This window comes from Megalobrama amblycephala, linkage group LG19 (genome assembly GCF_018812025.1).
Source record: "Megalobrama amblycephala isolate DHTTF-2021 linkage group LG19, ASM1881202v1, whole genome shotgun sequence".
Classification (NCBI taxonomy): Eukaryota; Metazoa; Chordata; class Actinopteri; order Cypriniformes; family Xenocyprididae; genus Megalobrama; species Megalobrama amblycephala.
The window spans coordinates 36,111,704-36,130,434 of record NC_063062.1 but is presented as its reverse complement, the minus strand read 5'-3'; the positions used below and the strand labels follow the sequence as shown (position 1 = coordinate 36,130,434).

At 45.2% G+C, this 18,731-nt stretch overlaps 1 protein-coding gene across 1 annotated transcript in view; it reads left to right on the top strand.

Moving 5' to 3' along the window:
- The first annotated feature begins 262 nt into the window (after positions 1 to 262).
- LOC125254603 overlaps positions 263 to 18,731 on the top strand; it is a 34,495-nt gene continuing 16,026 nt past the window's right edge. The window contains exon 1 of the mRNA XM_048169284.1: positions 263 to 478. Coding sequence (XP_048025241.1) covers positions 466 to 478 — 13 coding nt within the window. The 5' untranslated portion in view covers positions 263 to 465. The remainder of the gene's footprint in view (positions 479 to 18,731) is intronic.

The window sequence follows — 18,731 nt, the reverse complement described above, 5'->3', positions numbered from 1 at the left end:
AATTTATTTTTGACTGCAATATGAAAATACTGGATAACGATCACTTTTACGTAGCCTATATTAAAATAAAGAAGGCCTATAAGCTAGGTTGCCTATTTATTTTTGCATAAAAAATGCATAACTTAAGAACATAAAAAACTTAAGACACTTAATAATTAAAGTTCAAATCAGCAAACTCTTATGTAGGTTAGATGAAGACAGGAAGCATAGTTGACTTAAATTGCACAACCCACCTCAGAACAGATCAGAGCAACATCAAACACAATGGAGCAACATGTCTGCAAATTATAGAAACTGGTCAGACTTCTAAAAGAAGAAGAAAATTGGTACTTATGGGACATGAAACCGTGTGCAAATCGTGCCGGACATGTTTGGTGAAATGCATCTGTGTCAGCCAGTCAAATCTGAAGAGCTTAAAGGATTTTGAAACGTGATTTTTGATGACTGCTCATCAACTCTGTCGCGATGTTTTCAAAAGGTAGCCTAAACTTTTCTTATATTTTGTCTGACGTTTTCCTTTTCGCCTTAATGTCTTATTGTAGACTATTATATTCTATATCTATTATATTCTATTCTATGTCACTACATGTATCATCAAGTAGCCTCCGAATTTACTTTAACTTTCAGCTGTTTTGAAAAAATGCTGACATATACAGTACAGTCCAAAAGTTTGGAACCACTAAGATTTTTAATGTTTTTAAAAGAAGTTTCGTCTGCTCACCAAGGCTACATTTATTTATTTAAAAATACAGTAAAAAACAGTAATATTGTGAAATATTATTACAATTTAAAATAACTGTTTTCTATTTGAATATATTTCACAAAGTAATTTATTCCTGTGATCAAAGCTGAATTTTCAGCATCATTACTCCAGTCTTCAGTGTCACATGATCCTTCAGAAATCATTCTAATATGCTGATCTGCTGCTCAAGAAACATTTAATGTTTACAATTGTACAAAATATTTGTGTACAATATTTTTTTTTTCAGGATTATTTGATGAATAGAAAGTTCAAAAGAACAGTGTTTATCTGAAATCTAATCTTTTGTAACATTATAAATGTCTTTACTGCCACTTTTGATTGATTTAATGCATCCTTGCTGAATAAAAGTATTCATTTCTTTCATTTCTTTTCAAAAAAATAAAAATAAAAATTCTTACTGACCCCAAACTTTTGAACGGTAGTGTATAATGCTACAGAAGCTTTGTATTTCAGATAAATGCTGTTCTTTTGAACTTTCTATTCATCAAGGAATCCTGAAAAAAAAAAGTACACAACTGTTTTCAACATTGAAAATAATCATAAATGTTTATTGAGCAGCAAATCAGTATATTAGAATGATTTCTGAAGTATCTGAAGGACACTGAAGACTGGAGTAACGATGCTGAAAATTCAGTTCCCTTTCAGTCGGTCACGTTCGACGTACGTCAGTAGTGACCGACGAATTGGGATATCGCTTAGAGAGCCCTATCATCTTCGTGTAAACTAAAACAAGCCAATGGAATTGGCGTGCGATATTTGCATAATGCGCACCGCCCCCGACAGGTGTATATAAATAGGAAGCGGATGCAATCGCACTCTGTCTTTCGCTTCGGAGCCATTCACTGGTGTCCTGTTTGAAGACTCCTTTCTTCGTTTGTTTTCTGAATTAAAACATTGCCTCAAGAAGAGGGTTACAGCGAGCTTCAGTGCTGGTGAAGAGGGCACGTTCAGCGAGGTCGCGAGTGTCCGAGGAGCTGAGCTATAAGCTCTAAAACTGCTGTTTTCACAGCAACACAAAGAGTGTGTGTGTGAGCGATTTGGGCCGGTTCCTCGGTGTGTCAGGGAGTGGTGTACCTGACACATCGCGTCGCTCCCTGGGTGCTTCAGCACGAGTGAGTTGACTTCCCCTTCTAAAAGAGCTTTACAGACGAACCCTGACAGTATGTCATTTCGTCTGTGCGTTACTGGGTGCGGTCGTTCCCTGGTCCCTGCTGATGGGCACAATCGCTGCATCTCGTGTTTGGGCGTTCAGCACGCTGAGGCAGCTTTTGTGGATGGTTCATGTTCCCATTGCGGGAACATGACCATCGTGGTGCTGAGGTCGAGGCTCTCCTTCCTGAAGTCTCAGGAAGCGGGAGTCCCCTCTCCTATGCCGCGTACGACCGTTTTTTCCGGCCCTGGGAACCGGAAGGACGGTACGGCGCTGTATAGGGAGGGCGGCCTGAGGATAACGGTCAGGGCTCCCCCGCCGAGCGGAAACGCTCCTCGGGCCCCTGCCCCCTCGCCAGCACCGCAACCCATCTTTCGCCCGTTGGTTTCCGCTGGGCCCTCTTCGGACTGTCCAGCCGTTACCTTCGGTGCGCCGGCGGAGGATCAGATGTCGGTCGCTGCGTCGGAAGGCGAGTTTGAGAATTCGGGGAGGAAGATCCGGACGCGCTGCCGCCCTCCGGGACGGTAGCGGTGGCCGAGTCGGATCCCGAACTCTCGGCTGTGCTCTCTCGGGCAGCCTTGTGCGTCGGGCTCGAGTGGAACCCTCCACCCTGTCCCGGCCCATCTCGGCTGGATGATTGGTACTTGGGGGGGGTCGCGCTGGGCAGCCCCAGCGTCCCGCCCCAATGCCTTTCTTCCCGGAGGTGCATGATGAGGTGACCAGGTCTTGGCAGACACCGTATAGTGCCCGTACCAGGCCTGGCCCCCCGTCCGCCTTCACCTCCCTGGACGGCGGGGTAGCCAGGGGGTACGCGAGGATCCCGCCAGTCGAGCGGTCTGTTGCGATGCAGTTGTGTCCAACAGCCACCGGCTGGCGTGGTGAGCCGCGTCTCCCGTCCCGGGCCTGTAAGTTCTCAGCCGGTCTGACTGAGAAAGCTTACAGTTCCTGTGGGCAGGCTGCCTCCGCCCTGCACGCGATGGCCCTCTTGCAGGTTCACCAAGCAAAGGCGCTGTCGGAGATGCCCCAGGAAGGTCCTGACCAACAGCTGCTGGGGGAGCTGCGCGCTGCCACTGACCTTGCCCTCCGGGCAACGAAGGTGACAGCACGCGCTGTTGGTCACGCGATGTCTACCTTGGTAGTCCAGCAGCGCCACCTCTGGCTGACCCTCGCGGACATGCGGGATGCCGACAAGCAGCGGTTCCTAAATTCCCCCGTGTCCCCGGTCGGCCTATTCGGCGACGCGGTGGAGAGCTTCGCCCAACAGTTCTCCGCTGCACAGAAGCAGGCTGAGGCTATCAGTCACGTCATGCCACGGCGGTCCGCTGCTGCCTCCACCCAGCCGCCCGTGGCTCAGCCTCAGCCCGCTCGTCGCCGAGGGCGCCCGCCTGCATCGTCCTCCGCCCCTGCTAAGACGGCAAAGCAGCAGCCTACACCAGCCAGACAGCAGGGTGCCGGTCGCGGGCGTGGTGCCCAGCCCGTCTCCGCTAAGCCCGGTGGTAAACGCAAGAGCAAGACACGGCACTGAGACGGGCAATCTGGAGGGGAAGGATCTTGCTCTTCGGGAGAGTTTTCCACCATCTCTCCCACCCCCGGAGGAGGGCCGGGGGGAATTTGTGTTTGTCTGTCCACCGCCGCTGGCTCTCCGGAGTCCAGCGGTACCCACTTTTTCACAAAAAGAGCAGTTTCCTCAAACTCCAGGTCACAACAAGGGGTGTCTGCCAGTGTGCCAGGCTCCGCCTCGCCGCTGACAGCTCCCTCCCCATTCGCCAGCAGGTGGCAGTGTGTTGGTGCAGACCGTGCCCCGTGCGCTGTCTCCCATGCACACTGCTGCCTCGCAGAGTCCGACCCCACTCCGGGCCGCCCCCAAGCCGTCCGGGTCGGGTCCCTCTCTGCCTTGCTGCCCCACCCCCGGTGCGTCTGTGGTGCCTTTGGTCCCGCTGGCTCAGTGTCTGGGAGCGTGGATCACGCTCCCCAGCCTGTCCAGTTGGCTCATTCGTACTATCAGACTCGGCTATGCGATTCAGTTCGCCCGGCGTCCCCCGGTCTTCAGGGCTGTCCACTTCACTCAGGTGTCGTTGGACAATGCACCTGTTCTCCGGGCGGAGATTGTTGTCCTCCTGGCGAAGGATACAATCGAGCCGGTCCCTCCAGCCGATATGAAGTCGGGGTTCTACAGCCCCTGCTTCATTGTACCGAGAAAGGGCGGTGGGCTACGGCCAATCCTGGACCGTCCCCAGGATTGGTTTGCAGCAATGGACCTGAAGGACGCGTGCTTTCATGCCTCGATTCTGCCTCGACACAGACCCTTCCTAGGTCGGTCTGCGTTCGAGGGTCGGGCATGTCAGTACAAAGTCCTACCCGACATGGTTGTAGCTCCCAGCCGGTTGGGTCTTCAGGTCAACTGGGACAAGAGCAAACTCGCCCCCGGGCAGAGGATCTCTTGTCTCGGTCTCGAGCTAGACTCGGTCGCACGGACTGCGCGTCTCACCGAGGCGCGCGTCCAGTTGGTGTTGAACTGCCTGAGCTCGCTCAAGCGCAGGACAGCGGCTCCACTGAAAGATTTTCAGAGGCTCCTGGGGCATATGGCATCTGCAGCCGCGGTAACGCTGCTCGGATTGCTTCATATGAGACCGCTTCAACACTGGCTCCGCGGCCGGGTCCCGAGATGGGCGTGGCAGTGCGGCACGCTCTGTGTCCCCGTGACACCGAGCTGCCGTCGCACCCTTGTCCGGTGGTCGGACCCTTCGTTCCTGCGGGCCGGAGTACCCCTCGAACGAGTGTCCAGGCACGCTGTGGTCTCCACAGATGCCTCTGCCACGGGATAGGGGGCCACGTACAACGGGCAGGCAGTGACAGGTCTTTGGACGGGGCCTCAGCTGCATTGGCATATCAATTGCCTCGAGTTGCTAGCGGTTCGTCTTGCGCTGGCCCGCTTCAAGAAGCTGTTGTCAGGCAAGCACGTTCTAGTCCGCTCACACAGCACTGCGGCCGTTGCGTACATCGACCGTCAAGGTGGTCTACGCTTCCGTCGCATGTCGCAACTCGCCCGCCATCTCTTGTTGTGGAGTCAGAAGGTTCTGAGGTCCCTTCGGGCCACTCGTGTCTCAGGTGTGCTCAACCGTGCAGCCGACGAGCTGTCACGGCAGCATCTACTTGCGGGCGAGTGGCGGCTCCACCCCCAGGCGGTCCAGCTGATTTGGCAGCGTTTCGGCGAGGCCCAGGTAGTCCTGTTTGCCTCCCCGGAAGCTGCCCTCTGCCAGTGGTTTTATTCCCTGTCCGGCGGCACGCTCGGCACGGATGCCCTGGCACACAGCTGGCCCCCGGGTCTGCGCAAACATGCGTCTCCCCCAGTGAGCCTTCTCGCACAACTCATGTGCAAGGTCAGGGAGGACGGGGAGCAGGTTCTGTTAGTGGCTCCGTACTGGCCCACTCGGACCTGGTTCTCAGACCTCATTCTCCTCGCGACAGCATCTCCCTGGCCGATTCCTCTGAGGTAGGACCCCCTGACTCAGAGACGGGGCACCCTGTGGCACCCGCGTCCCGATCTGTGGAACCTCCACGTGTGGTCCCTGGACGGGATGCAGAGGTTCTGAGTGATCTCCCGCAAGCGGTTGTAGACACCATCACTTCCGCTAGAGCTCCTTCCACTAGGAATCTCTATGCGTTGAAGTGGAACCTGTTCGTCGAATGGTGCGCCTCTCGCCAAGAGGACCCCCGATCATGTTCGGTCGGATCCGTGCTTTCCTTTCTGCAAGTTGGGTTGGAGCGAAGGCTGTCTCCCTCCACCCTCAAGGTGTATGTTGCCGCTATTGCCGCACATCACCATGCAGTTGAGGGTAAGTCCCTGGGGAGACACGATCTGATCGTCAGATTCCTGAGGGGGGCCAGGAGACTCAATCCTCCTCGCCCTTCCTCCGTACCCTCTTGGGATTTGACCCTGGTTCTCACAGCTCTCCGGGGTCATCCCTTTGAGCCTTTGCAATCAGTCGACCTGAAACTATTGTCTCTTAAGACGGTTCTTCTGGTTGCATTGGCTTCCCTGAAGAGGGTAGGGGATCTGCATGCATTTTCGGTCGACGAAACGTGCCTAGAATTCGGGCCCGGTGATTCTCACGTCATCCTGAGACCCCGGCCTGGATACGTGCCCAAGGTTCCTACCACTCCCTTCAGAGATCAGGTAGTGAACCTGCAAGCGCTGCCCTCGGAGGAGGCAGACCCAGCCCTAGCTTTGCTCTGTCCCGTCCGCGCTCTGCGCGTTTACGTGGATAGAACGCGAAGCTTCAGGACCTCAGATCAGCTCTTCATCTGTTACGGAGGCCAGCAGAAGGGAAAGGCTGTCTCCAAGCAGAGGATGGCCCACTGGATAGTGGATGCCATCGCCTTGGCGTATGATTCCCAGGGCGTGCCTTGCCCGCTCGGGTTGAGAGCCCACTCCACCAGAGGGGTGGCCTCTTCCTGGGCGCTGGCTCATGGCGCCTCGCTGACAGATATTTGTAGAGCTGCGGGCTGGGACGACACCCAACACGTTCGCTAGGTTTTATAGCCTACGTGTAGAGCCGGTATCTTCACGTGTACTCGCATCCACTAGTCGGTAGACGTGTTGTACCCACTCTAAGTGTCGGCTTGCAATGCCATTCCCGCCACTGGCCGGATACGTGCATACTTCTCTCCAGTCGTGTTCCCCGCTTGGCGAACCCTGTCGAGCTCCTCCGCCTCCCCCATCGGCTCGGACATTGCGGAGTGTCTGATGCCAGGCCTACATCCGTCGCTGACGCTGTCTGTTGGCTGGGGCCCATATGTCGTGACCCCTCTACGTGAGCGGTCCCATATGTGTATTTTCCACGGTTTAAAACTCCCTACGGGCCGAGTCCGTGTCTTTCCCTTAGCAGAGCCAGCTCTGCTGTCACCTGTCAGATGAGTCTCCCCCTAACCAGGTGGAGCCATCCCAGGGACTCCATATGCGTACTGCCCCCCGGGCCAGTCCATATGTGTATTCCCACGTAAACTCCTCCCCCATTGGGTAGGTAGTGGTCTCCGCAGCGTCCCCTTCGGGTTCGCTTCCCCAGTGTAGTCTAGTTTACTTAGTGGGTATTGGTTAGACAGCAGTAGACTCTCTCGGTGTAAGCTCGCCCCCTTCACCGCCAGCCGGTGCTATGGGCGGCGGAGCTTGCGCTGGGCACTGGAAGGGGTTTCGTAACTGTGGCGCTTTAGTTGGGATCCCAATTCGTCGGTCACTACTGACGTACGTCGAACGTGACCGACTGAAAGGGAACGTCTCGGTTACGTATGTAACCCTCGTTCCCTGAAGGAGGGAACGGAGACGTACGTCCCGTCGCCACAGTTTCTGTACCCTCGCTGTAGCGCGGACACCAGTTGTCTCCTCAGCGAAAAACAGAGTGCGATTGCATCCGCTTCCTATTTATATACACCTGTCGGGGGCGGTGCGCATTATGCAAATATCGCACGCCAATTCCATTGGCTTGTTTTAGTTTACACGAAGATGATAGGGCTCTCTAAGCGATATCCCAATTCGTCGGTCACTACTGACGTACGTCTCCGTTCCCTCCTTCAGGGAACGAGGGTTACATACGTAACCGAGACGCTTTGCATCACAGGAATAAATTACTTTGTCAAATATATTTAAATAGTACACAGTTATTTTAAATTGTAATAATATTTCACAATATTACTGTTTTTTACTGTATTTTTAATTAAATAAATGTAGCCTTGGTGAGCAGACGAAACTTCTTTTAAAAACATAAAAAATCTTAGTGGTTCCAAACTTTTGGACTGTACTGTAAGCCCATATCATGGCATTTCTGCAGAACGATCAGTCTTTTCATCTCTGAAAAGGAAAGGAATACGTTTTATTAATTAATATTTATTCAATATTAACATTTTTTGACAAATGCAACAAAACCTTTAATGATAAAATGTGAAAGACGTGAACAGATTCAATATTTTTAGCAGATAAACACTTAATATAAATATATAAACATAAATTCGTTCACCACATCATGACAGAAATATCACACACTCACCATATACACCTTCTGATATGTCTCATTGGCTTAAATGCATGTTTCACTTGTTCAAGGATTTGCAATGATTAGATACACGTAGGCCTATATTTTGACATGAAATGCCCATACCTCTGTGTCTTTAAGTAGGCTAAAAGTATTTGTTCTCAGTTTATATAAATTAGTTCATGCCGTATGAACTAACAAAAAATTGTTTGTATTATCCATTAACATGGTAATTAAAAATCCTCATGCTTGCTTCTCACAGTCGTGATTTGGCACAAACATTAAACAAAAGTACAGAGAACATTTGAAAGTGATGCAGAAACTCACATTTTATATTACGGTAATATAATTTGAATATTAATATTTTTTTAAAAGGAAACAATACAGAATATGGCAAAAAATAAGTAGGGATGGGGGCTAAAAAATTAAGATTCGACTTTTAGAGTTTTTCTCAATTGATTTGACACATTTCTCTAAACTCAAGTCATTGTTCTCAAAACAGTTAACACAGAGATCTGAACACTTTGTAATTGTCCTCAACAGGGGGACATTCTAAATGCTAAAAATGCTTAACGTGGCTTAATGTACAAAGACAGTGATTTTAACCGACCAAACTCACTAAATATCATACTAATAAAGTATACTATGTGCAAAAAATCAGATGAGCCCAGAATATGATCTTAACGTGTTTAATAACATGTTAAGCCTTTTCCTCTCATAGAAAACCATTAAAAGAAAAGGCTTAATGTGTTATTAAACACGTTAAGATCATATTTAGTGAGTTTGATCGGTTAAAATCACTGTCTTAGTACATTAAGCCACGTTAAGCTTTCTTCACATTAAAGGGTTAGTTCACCCAAAAATTTAAATTATGTCATTAATGACTCACCCTCATGTCGTTTCAAACCCATAAGACCTCCGTTCATCTTTGGAACACAGTTTAAGATATTTTAGATTTAGTCCGAGAGCTTTCTGTTCCTCCATTGAAAATGTATGTACAGTATACTGTCCATGTCCAGGAAGGTAATAAAAAAATCATCAAAGTAGTCCATGTGACATCAGTGGGTTAGTTAGAAGTTTTTGAAGCATCGAAAATACATTTTGGTCCAAAAATAACAAAAACTACGACTTTATTCAGCATTGTATTCTCTTCCGGGTCTGTTGTCAATCCGGGTTCACGACTCCACAGTGACACTGCTGACGTAAGACGCTGCTGACGTGTTATCCGGTGTGCCTGAGCATCGTTTACAGTCTGAGGGAGACGGACGCTGTATTCAAGCTATTCTACATTGTTTGTATTTTAGTATTGCTATATTTTTTAAAATGGTGCGTAGGTGTACATGTCGCAGATGTCCTAATCGCCAAAAACAATGACATAAAAGGGCATTACCAACGCCGAGAGATGAAAGGATTCAATGGAATCAATTCAATGGAAAGGATTCCGGAAGAGAAGACAATGCTGAATAAAGTCGTAGTTTTTGTTATTTTTGGACCAAAATGTATTTACGATGCTTCAACAAATTCTAACTGACCCTCTGATGTCACATGGACTACTTTGGTGATGTTTTTATTACCTTTCTGGACATGGACAGTCTACCATACATACATTTTCAATGGAGGGACAGAAAGCTCTTGGACGTTTTAGAATGTCCCTAAACAGGTTTTTACAGGTTGCCCTTCAATTCATGCAAATTATAATCACATGTTTCATTTTCTCAAAACACTGTGCAAACATTTCTCAAATGTTTTCACAGTAGCTCATAGAGACAACCAAAACTTTAATATATCAGAGAAGAACAATTGCAGCTCCTTTTTTTTTTTTTTTCCAACTGCTTACACACAAAATCCTTACTTGTCACACAATTTCTGAAACCTGACACTCAAACACCAGAACCACACACTTTCGACTCAGTTTTCAATATCATAACACTTTTTGCAAAAAACAACACACAATTCTCTATATGAGTCATTCCACAAAACCAGTACGATGTACACATTTTTAGATTTTTTTACCAAAATGTATTACTTTTCTGAAAACCCCACAACATTAATGACATATTTAACTTCCAGAAAAACATTTTCCCATCTCAGGCATCAAATCCCTATTATTATTGATCATTATTATAAGTTATGGACACTATGGGAGCTCTCTGAATATTATTATAAAATTATTTTCCTATTAATCAGATGTCCCTTACACCAATTCAGTAATTGCAAATATAAAAGTTACATAAAATCTCACACTTTTGCTATACTAAAGCCTGAAATAGGCACTTTTTGTGACAGCAAACTCATTTTTTAATCAAAGGCTTAACTTCAGAATTTGAACTAAAATCAGTATTCTTATGATTGCTCTGAACATTTCAGACAGAATTCAACTAACTTTAAATTACTTTTTCATAAACTTAAAAAAAAAAAAAAAATAAATAAATAAATAAAAATATAGCTGCGAGCAGTCATAGCACCCAAGCCCGGTGGCACCGTCACCCCGGTGTCTTCAGGGCAACTGTGCACAGCAGGCAATAGGCAGTTAAAATGGTTAAACATTGAAGGACTATGTCAAATTCACTCTACATTTACTGCAATATAAAGTGGCGCTATAGAGCCCCTCCTCCCTGCCCGTTTCTAAAGCTTTGCACATGTCTACTGGCTAACAATCCTGACGTGTGTGTGGAGTTTCAAACAATTTTAAGCGTGCTAAGAGTCTCAAAAGCATCCAAAATGAATATTAAAGTTTGATTTGTTGCCAGATCAACTGTGTTTGAGATATCACGATTCTTTAAAAAGGTCTACATCTGCCATGTTTTGACATTATTTAAATGAAGAAAATCGGGTAAAAATAAGATGGTGATCTCAAAGCATGCTGAAAGTAACACATTTCCTGCTGCCAGTTGGTGGCGCTATAACTTTGACTCACAATAGTCACATCTATGTGATCAGCCTTGTACAACGAACACACAGCCAAAGATTCATCAAAATCAATTAATGTACGCAGAAGTTATAACACTTTGTTTCCCTTTTCTTGCTATAAATTTGTTGCCTCGCCACGGCCAAACCATTTGAGATATCCAAAATCCGTTTGCAATTAAACAACTTCAATGTATGAGCACCAAGTTAAAAAAGTTTGGCATAAATTGTATAAACCCTGTAGGAGTAATAGTATAAAAATCATAACCTGTTTTTTCAAAAAAAATAACATGCAAACCAAAATAGCTCACTTCCTGTTGGTCGGAGCTAATGAATGTAAATTAGAAAGTTGTCCGGCTTGATGAGAACAATATGTGTACCGAGTTTGGTGACTGTAGGACAAACTAACCCTCCCACTTTTGTCAAAAGGTGGGGCTACTGAGCCCCTCCATCACGCCCATTTCTATGGCTTTGTCCATGTCTACTGGTTGACAATATTGATGTGTGTGTCGAGTTTCATGCTATTTGAAGCATGTTCAGTGCCTTAAAAACACTCAAGAATATTATTAAAGTTTGACGTGCTGCCATGGCAACAATATTTAAAATATCAAAAATCCTGTCACAGGTCTACATCTGCTGTGTATTGGCATTACACTGATGAAATTTGAAGCAAATCAGGTAAACATAACAGAGTGAGCTCAATGCATTTTGAAAGTGACACACTTCTTGCTGCCAGTTGGTGGCGCTATAACTTTGACTCACAATAGTCACATCCATGTGATCAGACTCCTATAACGAACACACACCTGAAGTTTCATAAACATCAATCAGTGTATGCAGACATCATAACACATTTCCTGTTTCTCTTTTCTCGCCATAAATTCGTTGCCTCGCCACGGCCAAACCGTTCGAGATATCAAAAATCTGCTGGCAATATTTCATTATCAGTGTCTTGACTTCATGCTGACTGAGTTTGGTGGTGATCGGATTAATTGTCTAGAAGGAGTATATCAAATTCCAAAGAATGTGTTTTTCAAACAACCCATAATAACTGACTTCCTGTTGAGCTGGCGTATAACTTAGAGCATGAAAGTTGTTCGGCCCGATGAGATCTATATATGTACTGAGTTTCATACTAATATGTGCAAGTGTGTTTGATATATGGCCAAGTTTACGAAGCCCATTCAAGGGGGCGCTGTCGAGCCCCCCTGCCACGCCCAGGTACCAGCTTCTGCCCGACCCTCATGGCCGAGGGTTCTGAGTGTATGTGCAAAAGTTTCATGAGTTTGAGCATAGTAAGGGCCCCAAAAGTGCCCGAATATTCGGAATAAAAAATAAAATAAATAATAATAAAAATAAATATAGCTGCGAGCAGCGATGGCGGGCCCAAGCCCGGTGGCACCGCCACCCCGGTGGCTTCAGGGCAACTGTGCATGGCGGGCAATAGGCAGTTAAAACGGTTAAACATCGAAGGACTATGTCAAATTCACTCTACATTTACTGCACTATAAGGTGGTGCTATTAAGCCCCTCCTCCCTGCCTGTTTCTAAGGCTTTGCCCATGTCTACTGGCTAAGAATCCTGATGTGTGTATGGAGTTTCAAACAATTTGAAGCATGCTAAGAGTCTCAAAAGCATCCAAAATGAATATTAAAGTTTGATGCGTTGCCAAGGTAATTGTGTTTGAGATATCACAATTCTTTTCAAAGGTCTACATCTGCCATGTTTTGACATTATTCAACAGAAGTTTGAAGAAAATCGGGTAAAAATAAGATGTTGATCTCAAAAGCATGCTGAAAGTAACAGATTTCCTGCTGCCAGTTGGTGGTGCTATAACTTTGACTCACAATAGTGACATCTATGTGATCAGCCTTGTACAACGATCACACAGCCGAAAATTCATCAAAATCAATTAATGTACGCAGAAGTTATAACACTTTGTTTCCCTTTTCTTGCTATTAATTCGTTGCCTCGCCACGGCCAAACCATTTGAGATATCCAAAATCCGTTTGCAATTAAACAACTTCAATGTATTAGCACCAAGTAAAAAAAGTTTGGTGTAAATTGTATAAACCCTGTTGGAGTAGTAGTATTAAATTCAAAGCCTGTTTTTTCAAAAAATTAACATTCAAACCAAAATAGCTCACTTCTTGTTGGTCGGAGCTAATGAATGTAAATTAGAAAGTTGTCCGGCTTGATGAGAACAATATGTGTACCGAGTTTGGTGACTGTAGGACAAACTAAGCCTCCCACTTTTGTCAAAAGGTGGGGCTACTGAGCCCCTCCACCATGCCCATTTCTATGGCTTTGTCCATGTCTACTGGTTGACAATATTGATGTGTGTGTCGAGTTTCATGCTATTTGAAGCATGTTAAGTGCCTTAAAAACACTCAAGAATATTATTAAAGTTTGACGTGCTGCCATGGCAACAATATTTAAAATATGAAAAATCCTGTCACAGGTCTACATCTGCTGTGTATTGGCATTACACTGATGAAATTTGAAGCAAATCAGGTAAACATAACAGAGTGAGCTCAATGCATTTTGAAAGTGACACACTTCTTGCTGCCAGTTGGTGGCGCTAAAACTTTGACTCACAATAGTCACATCCATGTGATCAGACTCCTATAACGAACACACACCTGAAGTTTCATAAACTTCAATTAGTGTATGCAGACATCATAACACATTTCCTGTTTCTCTTTTCTCGCCATAAATTCGTTGCCTCGCCACGGCCAAACCGTTCGAGATATCAAAAATCTGCTGGCAATATTTCATTATCAGTGTCTTGACTTCATGCTGACCGAGTTTGGTGGTGATCGGATTAATTGTCTAGAAGGAGTATATCAAATTCCAAAGCACGTGTTTTTCAAACAACCCATAATAACTGACTTCCTGTTGAGCTGGCGTATAACTTAGAGCATGAAAGTTGTTCGGCCCGATGAGATCTATATATGTACTGAGTTTCTTACTAATATGTGCAAGTGTGTTTGATATATGGCCAAGTTTACGAAGCCCATTCAAGGGGGCGCTGTCGAGCCCCCCTGCCACGCCCAGGTACCAGCTTCTGCCCGACCCTGATGGCCGAGGGTTCCGAGTGTATGTGCAAAAGTTTCATGAGTTTGAGCATAGTAAGGGCCCCAAAAGTGCCCGAATATTCGGAATAAAAAATAAAATAAATAATAATAAAAATAAATATAGATGCGAGCAGCGATGACGGGCCAAAGCCCGGTGGCACCGCCATCCCTGTGGCTTCAGGGCAACTGTGCATGGCGGGCAATGGGCATTTAAAACAGTTAAGCATAAAAGGACTGTCAAATTCACTCCACATTTACTGCACTACAAGGTAGCGCTATAGAGCCCCTCCTCCCTGCCCGTTTCTAAGGCTTTGCCCATGTCTACTGGCTAACAATCCTGATGTGTGTGTGGAGTTTCAAACAATTTGAAGCATGCTAAGAGTCTCAAAAGCATTCAAAACCAATATAAAAGTTTGATGCGTTGCCAAGGCAACTGTGTTTGAGATATCACAATTCTTTTCAAAGGTCTACATCTGACATGTTTTGACATTATTTAAATGAAGTTTGAAGCAAATAGGGTAAACATAAGATGGTGATCTCAAAGCATGCTGAAAGTAACACATTTCCTGCTGCCAGTTGGTGGCGCTATAACTTTGACTCACAATAGTCACATCTATGTGATCAGCCTTGTAGAACGAAGACACAGCCGAAGATTCATCAAATCAATTAATGTATGCAGAAGTTATAACACTTTGTTTCCCTTTTCTTGCTATTAATTCGTTGCCTCGCCACGGCCAAACCATTTGAGATATCCAAAATCCGTTTGCAATTAAACAACTTCAATGTATTAGCACCAAGTAAAAAAAGTTTGGTGTAAATTGTATAAACCCTGTTGGAGTAGTAGTATTAAATTCAAAGCCTGTTTTTTCAAAAAATTAACATTCAAACCAAAATAGCTGACTTCCTGTTGGTTGGAGCTAATGAATGTAAATTAGAAAATTGTCCGGCTTGATGAGAACAATATATGTACCGAGTTTGGTGACTGTAGGAAAAACTAACCCCCCCACTTTTGTCAAAAGGTGGTGCTACTGAGCCCCTCCACCACGCCCATTTCTATGGCTTTGTCCATGTCTACTGGTTGACAATATTGATGTGTGTATCGAGTTTCATGCATTTTGAAGGATGTTAAGAGCCTCAAAAACACTCAAGAATATTATTAAAGTTTGATGTGTTGCCATGGCAACAATATTTAAAATATCAAGAATCCTGTCACAGGTCTACATCTGCTGTGTATTGACATTACACTGATGAAGTTTGAAGCAAATCAGGTAAACATAACAGAGTGAACTCAATGCATTTTGAAAGTGACACACTTCTTGCTGCCAGTTGGTGGCGCTATAACTTTGACTCACAATAGTCACATCCATGTGATCAGACTCCTATAACGAACACACCGCTGAAGTTTCATAAACATCAATCAATGTATGCAGAAGTTATAACACATTTCCTGTTTCCCTTTTCTCGCCATAAATTCGTTGCCTCGCCACAGCCAAACCCGCAAATTGATATAACCGTTACTGTAAAGGCGCGTACGCGTCCACGGATCCGACATGGGTCCGCTCAGGAGCCGCTGATTGACAGTAGAATTTACGGCGCCGCCCGGAGGTAGAGCTGATTGTCTGGGCAGTGCCAAAATGAATGTGACAGTCACGCGGGTTTGGCGACTTGAATGCGGATCCTCCTAGGAGTCTCCTGCTGTGTGGGAGGGGTTCTTTGGGCAAAATAACTGTAGCGTTAGGTTGGCTAGTTTTCAAAACATGAAGGCCGCTTTATGGCTGCTATTTTGTAGCCTCCTATGTTAGAGTAGCTTCTCAGCTAATACTTTAGTTTGGGTTGAGTTAGCACTCGTCGCTTCAGTTATTTGTATATGTATATATTCACACACACATACATACACATACATATACATATATATATATAAATGGGAGGTGAAAGATAAATCTCACTTCTACCTCCTCCCGTCTGTCCGGCTCAGATCCAAATCTGAATGGCCAGAGGGTTTTCCATGCACTCCCGATCTCAAGCGCGGAGATCAGGAGAGAATGAAAAGTCTGTGGGAGCTGCAACATTCATGGACAGAAAGGAACCGTTCGTTGAGCCGTCCGCGCGCGGCCCTTTCTTAACGCGCTCCCACGGCAGCTGCAGCCCGCCAAAAAGCGCGTCCCAAAAACACAGCAGCTCACACACCCAGCAGCCAGAGGAGCGCTCGCTATCAGACGCGGTGACATCAAACACGGACGTCACCGTCATCCAACACATCCTCGTCAGTCCCGGAGAAGCCGAGAGAAAAATAGATGAACACACATAGACGACGCCCTCAAGCATCGTCTATGCGTTCGCTCCTCTCCAGACAGAAAAACGGCAGAAACGTGTAAATCAAGTGTCAAACCCCTGGGACACGGATGAACACATTCTCCTGAATGTTTGCAGACATAAAAGGAGAAATTTTCTACCGGAGTTTGTGAAACAACGGCACGAACAAAACAGTCCCGAAAAGACGAGAAGATGTTGACTGCTTCCAGGCGCTCCCTTTATACGTCAAGGTTCTCGCCATAATGACATCATAGGCTGTTGCCGGCCAATAGGATTGGAGTGTTGTGATTCTTGGCATTTCGAACACCTGTCACAAGTGACAGTTCCCCATAGCGCAATCAGTGCAGAGTTGAGTTCCCTTTCGAAAGGGAAATGTAGGTGCGACAGGCTTGACTGTGACAGGGTTGTGATTTTTTGCCCAAATTGGCCACTGCTCTAAATCTAGTGAATAAATGGAGAGCGCATGGCATGCATGATATTAAGAAATCATGAATAATTTTGAAGTAAAGATAATTGTTTCTGTCCAACTACACATGGTTGATGTATTTCTTTTCTTTCATACTGTGTAATACTGTATTCACAGCTACAAATGCTCACAGTAAAAAAAAAAAAAAAAATAGTTTGGTTTCAATCTTGCTTTCATGTTTACCATGAATTTTTTAATATCTCTCTGCCAATTACTTTCGATCTTGTTCAGAAATGTACATAGGAGCTCATGAAAGAGAAGCTTTAGGTTTTGAAGAACTGTGTGTATATTAAGGCTGGACTATTAATCGAAACCAAAATTCAGAACCGCTAACCTACATCATTTTCCATGTCGGTTAAATCCTGTTAATCCTGTTTACGACTGCTTACACACTAAAATTAAAAAATAACACAGTTACTGAAACTCTACACTCAAGGAGCAAAACTTCAGCCCAGATCTGCACAACTATAAGCACATTCTCAGCCTCACACTTTTTGCAAAACACTACACACATTGTTTTGCACAACACTAAACACACTTCTCTACATTAGAAACAGAAATCGAACATAATGTCTCTTCTTTGCCATTTCAAGACACTGCTTTCCAAAATACCACCCCTATAAACCAATTGATCAAACACAGCCATCAGGCGTGCAGACACTTAGGTGCTTAACTGTAAACTCAACAATCAGGTGCAAGTACTATAAAAAGGCAAAAGGTGAGTTTATGTGTCTTCAACAAAATGGAAGGCAATGTAGCAGTAAGTAGAAGATAGAGAAACATCATTGGCCACAGAGCTATTTTGAATGTCCCAGGACAACGTGGAGGTAACATCACAATGTATGTTGCAATCACGCAGAATGGGGTCCTCCACCAGCATGCCAACTTAGGCCCTTACAACTCGGCCCACATATTCACATTTTAGAACGACTACACAAAATCGTCACAGCAGAAGACCAAATGGATGCAAAGCAGTTGAGATACATTGTCATATGGGACAATGTAAATTCCCACCTATCTGCTCTGGTCCAAAACTGGTTTCATTAGCGTCCACAGTTTTCACTCCAATACCTCCCACCATTCTGTTCCTTCCTTAAACCCATTGAGAAAGTTTTTTTTTTTTTTTTTGGCATGGAAGGTTTACAATCTCCAGTCCTATGTCAGGATATACCTCATTCAAGAAAAGGCCTGACCTAATTGATGCAGGGTCTGTGCAAGGATGGATTCGCCATTTAAAGAAGATTCTTCCCTCGCTGTCTTGTGAGAGAGGACATCGCCTGTGATGTGGATGAAGTGTTATGTCCAGATCCAGCTAGGCAAAGAGATGATGCTTGGAAGTTTTTTTTTTTTTTCTTCATTTAAAAATCATGCTTTTGTTTTGTCTCCAAAAATGTTTTTGTTCATGTACTATATTGTATTTAGAATATGTTCTGATTTTCAGTGTGGCACTGCCGCTTTTTGTACCACGCGTAGCCTACGACGTAGCCTGACGTGCACCTCTTCAAAAATTTAAAGGTACAATATGTAACAATTTTGGCCACTAGAGGTCACTAGAAGCCTATTCAAAACAAAGGCGTAGATTGATGACGCCAAGTTTGAGAGTGGAATCTTGGGACATGTAGTCTCCATCTCAACGGACGGTGCAAAAGAATAGGGACAGGACTCGGGAACAAATCATGATCATGGATGAGATTATTAACATTACTGTAGTATGAAGCAGAGCAGGACCGAGTGTTGTGGGAGCTGAATGAGGCCGCTGTAGCAATTGCACAACTCACGAGCAGCGGAGCGATTATTATGACACAGTCGCCGGCGCCGCTTCCGCTTTTCCGGTCATTAGTATGAGGTAACACAGCTCTGTTTATTATTAGATACATTTGAGTGTGTTGAAAATTATGTTATAATGTTACTCTGTGCGTTCACTCGGCGGCTGATGCAAGACACTTGTTTGAGACACCCTGCAGTAAGATAGATCGATTTTAGAATATCATATTAAATATTAGATGGCTTGTGTTGATAAATGGCATGCA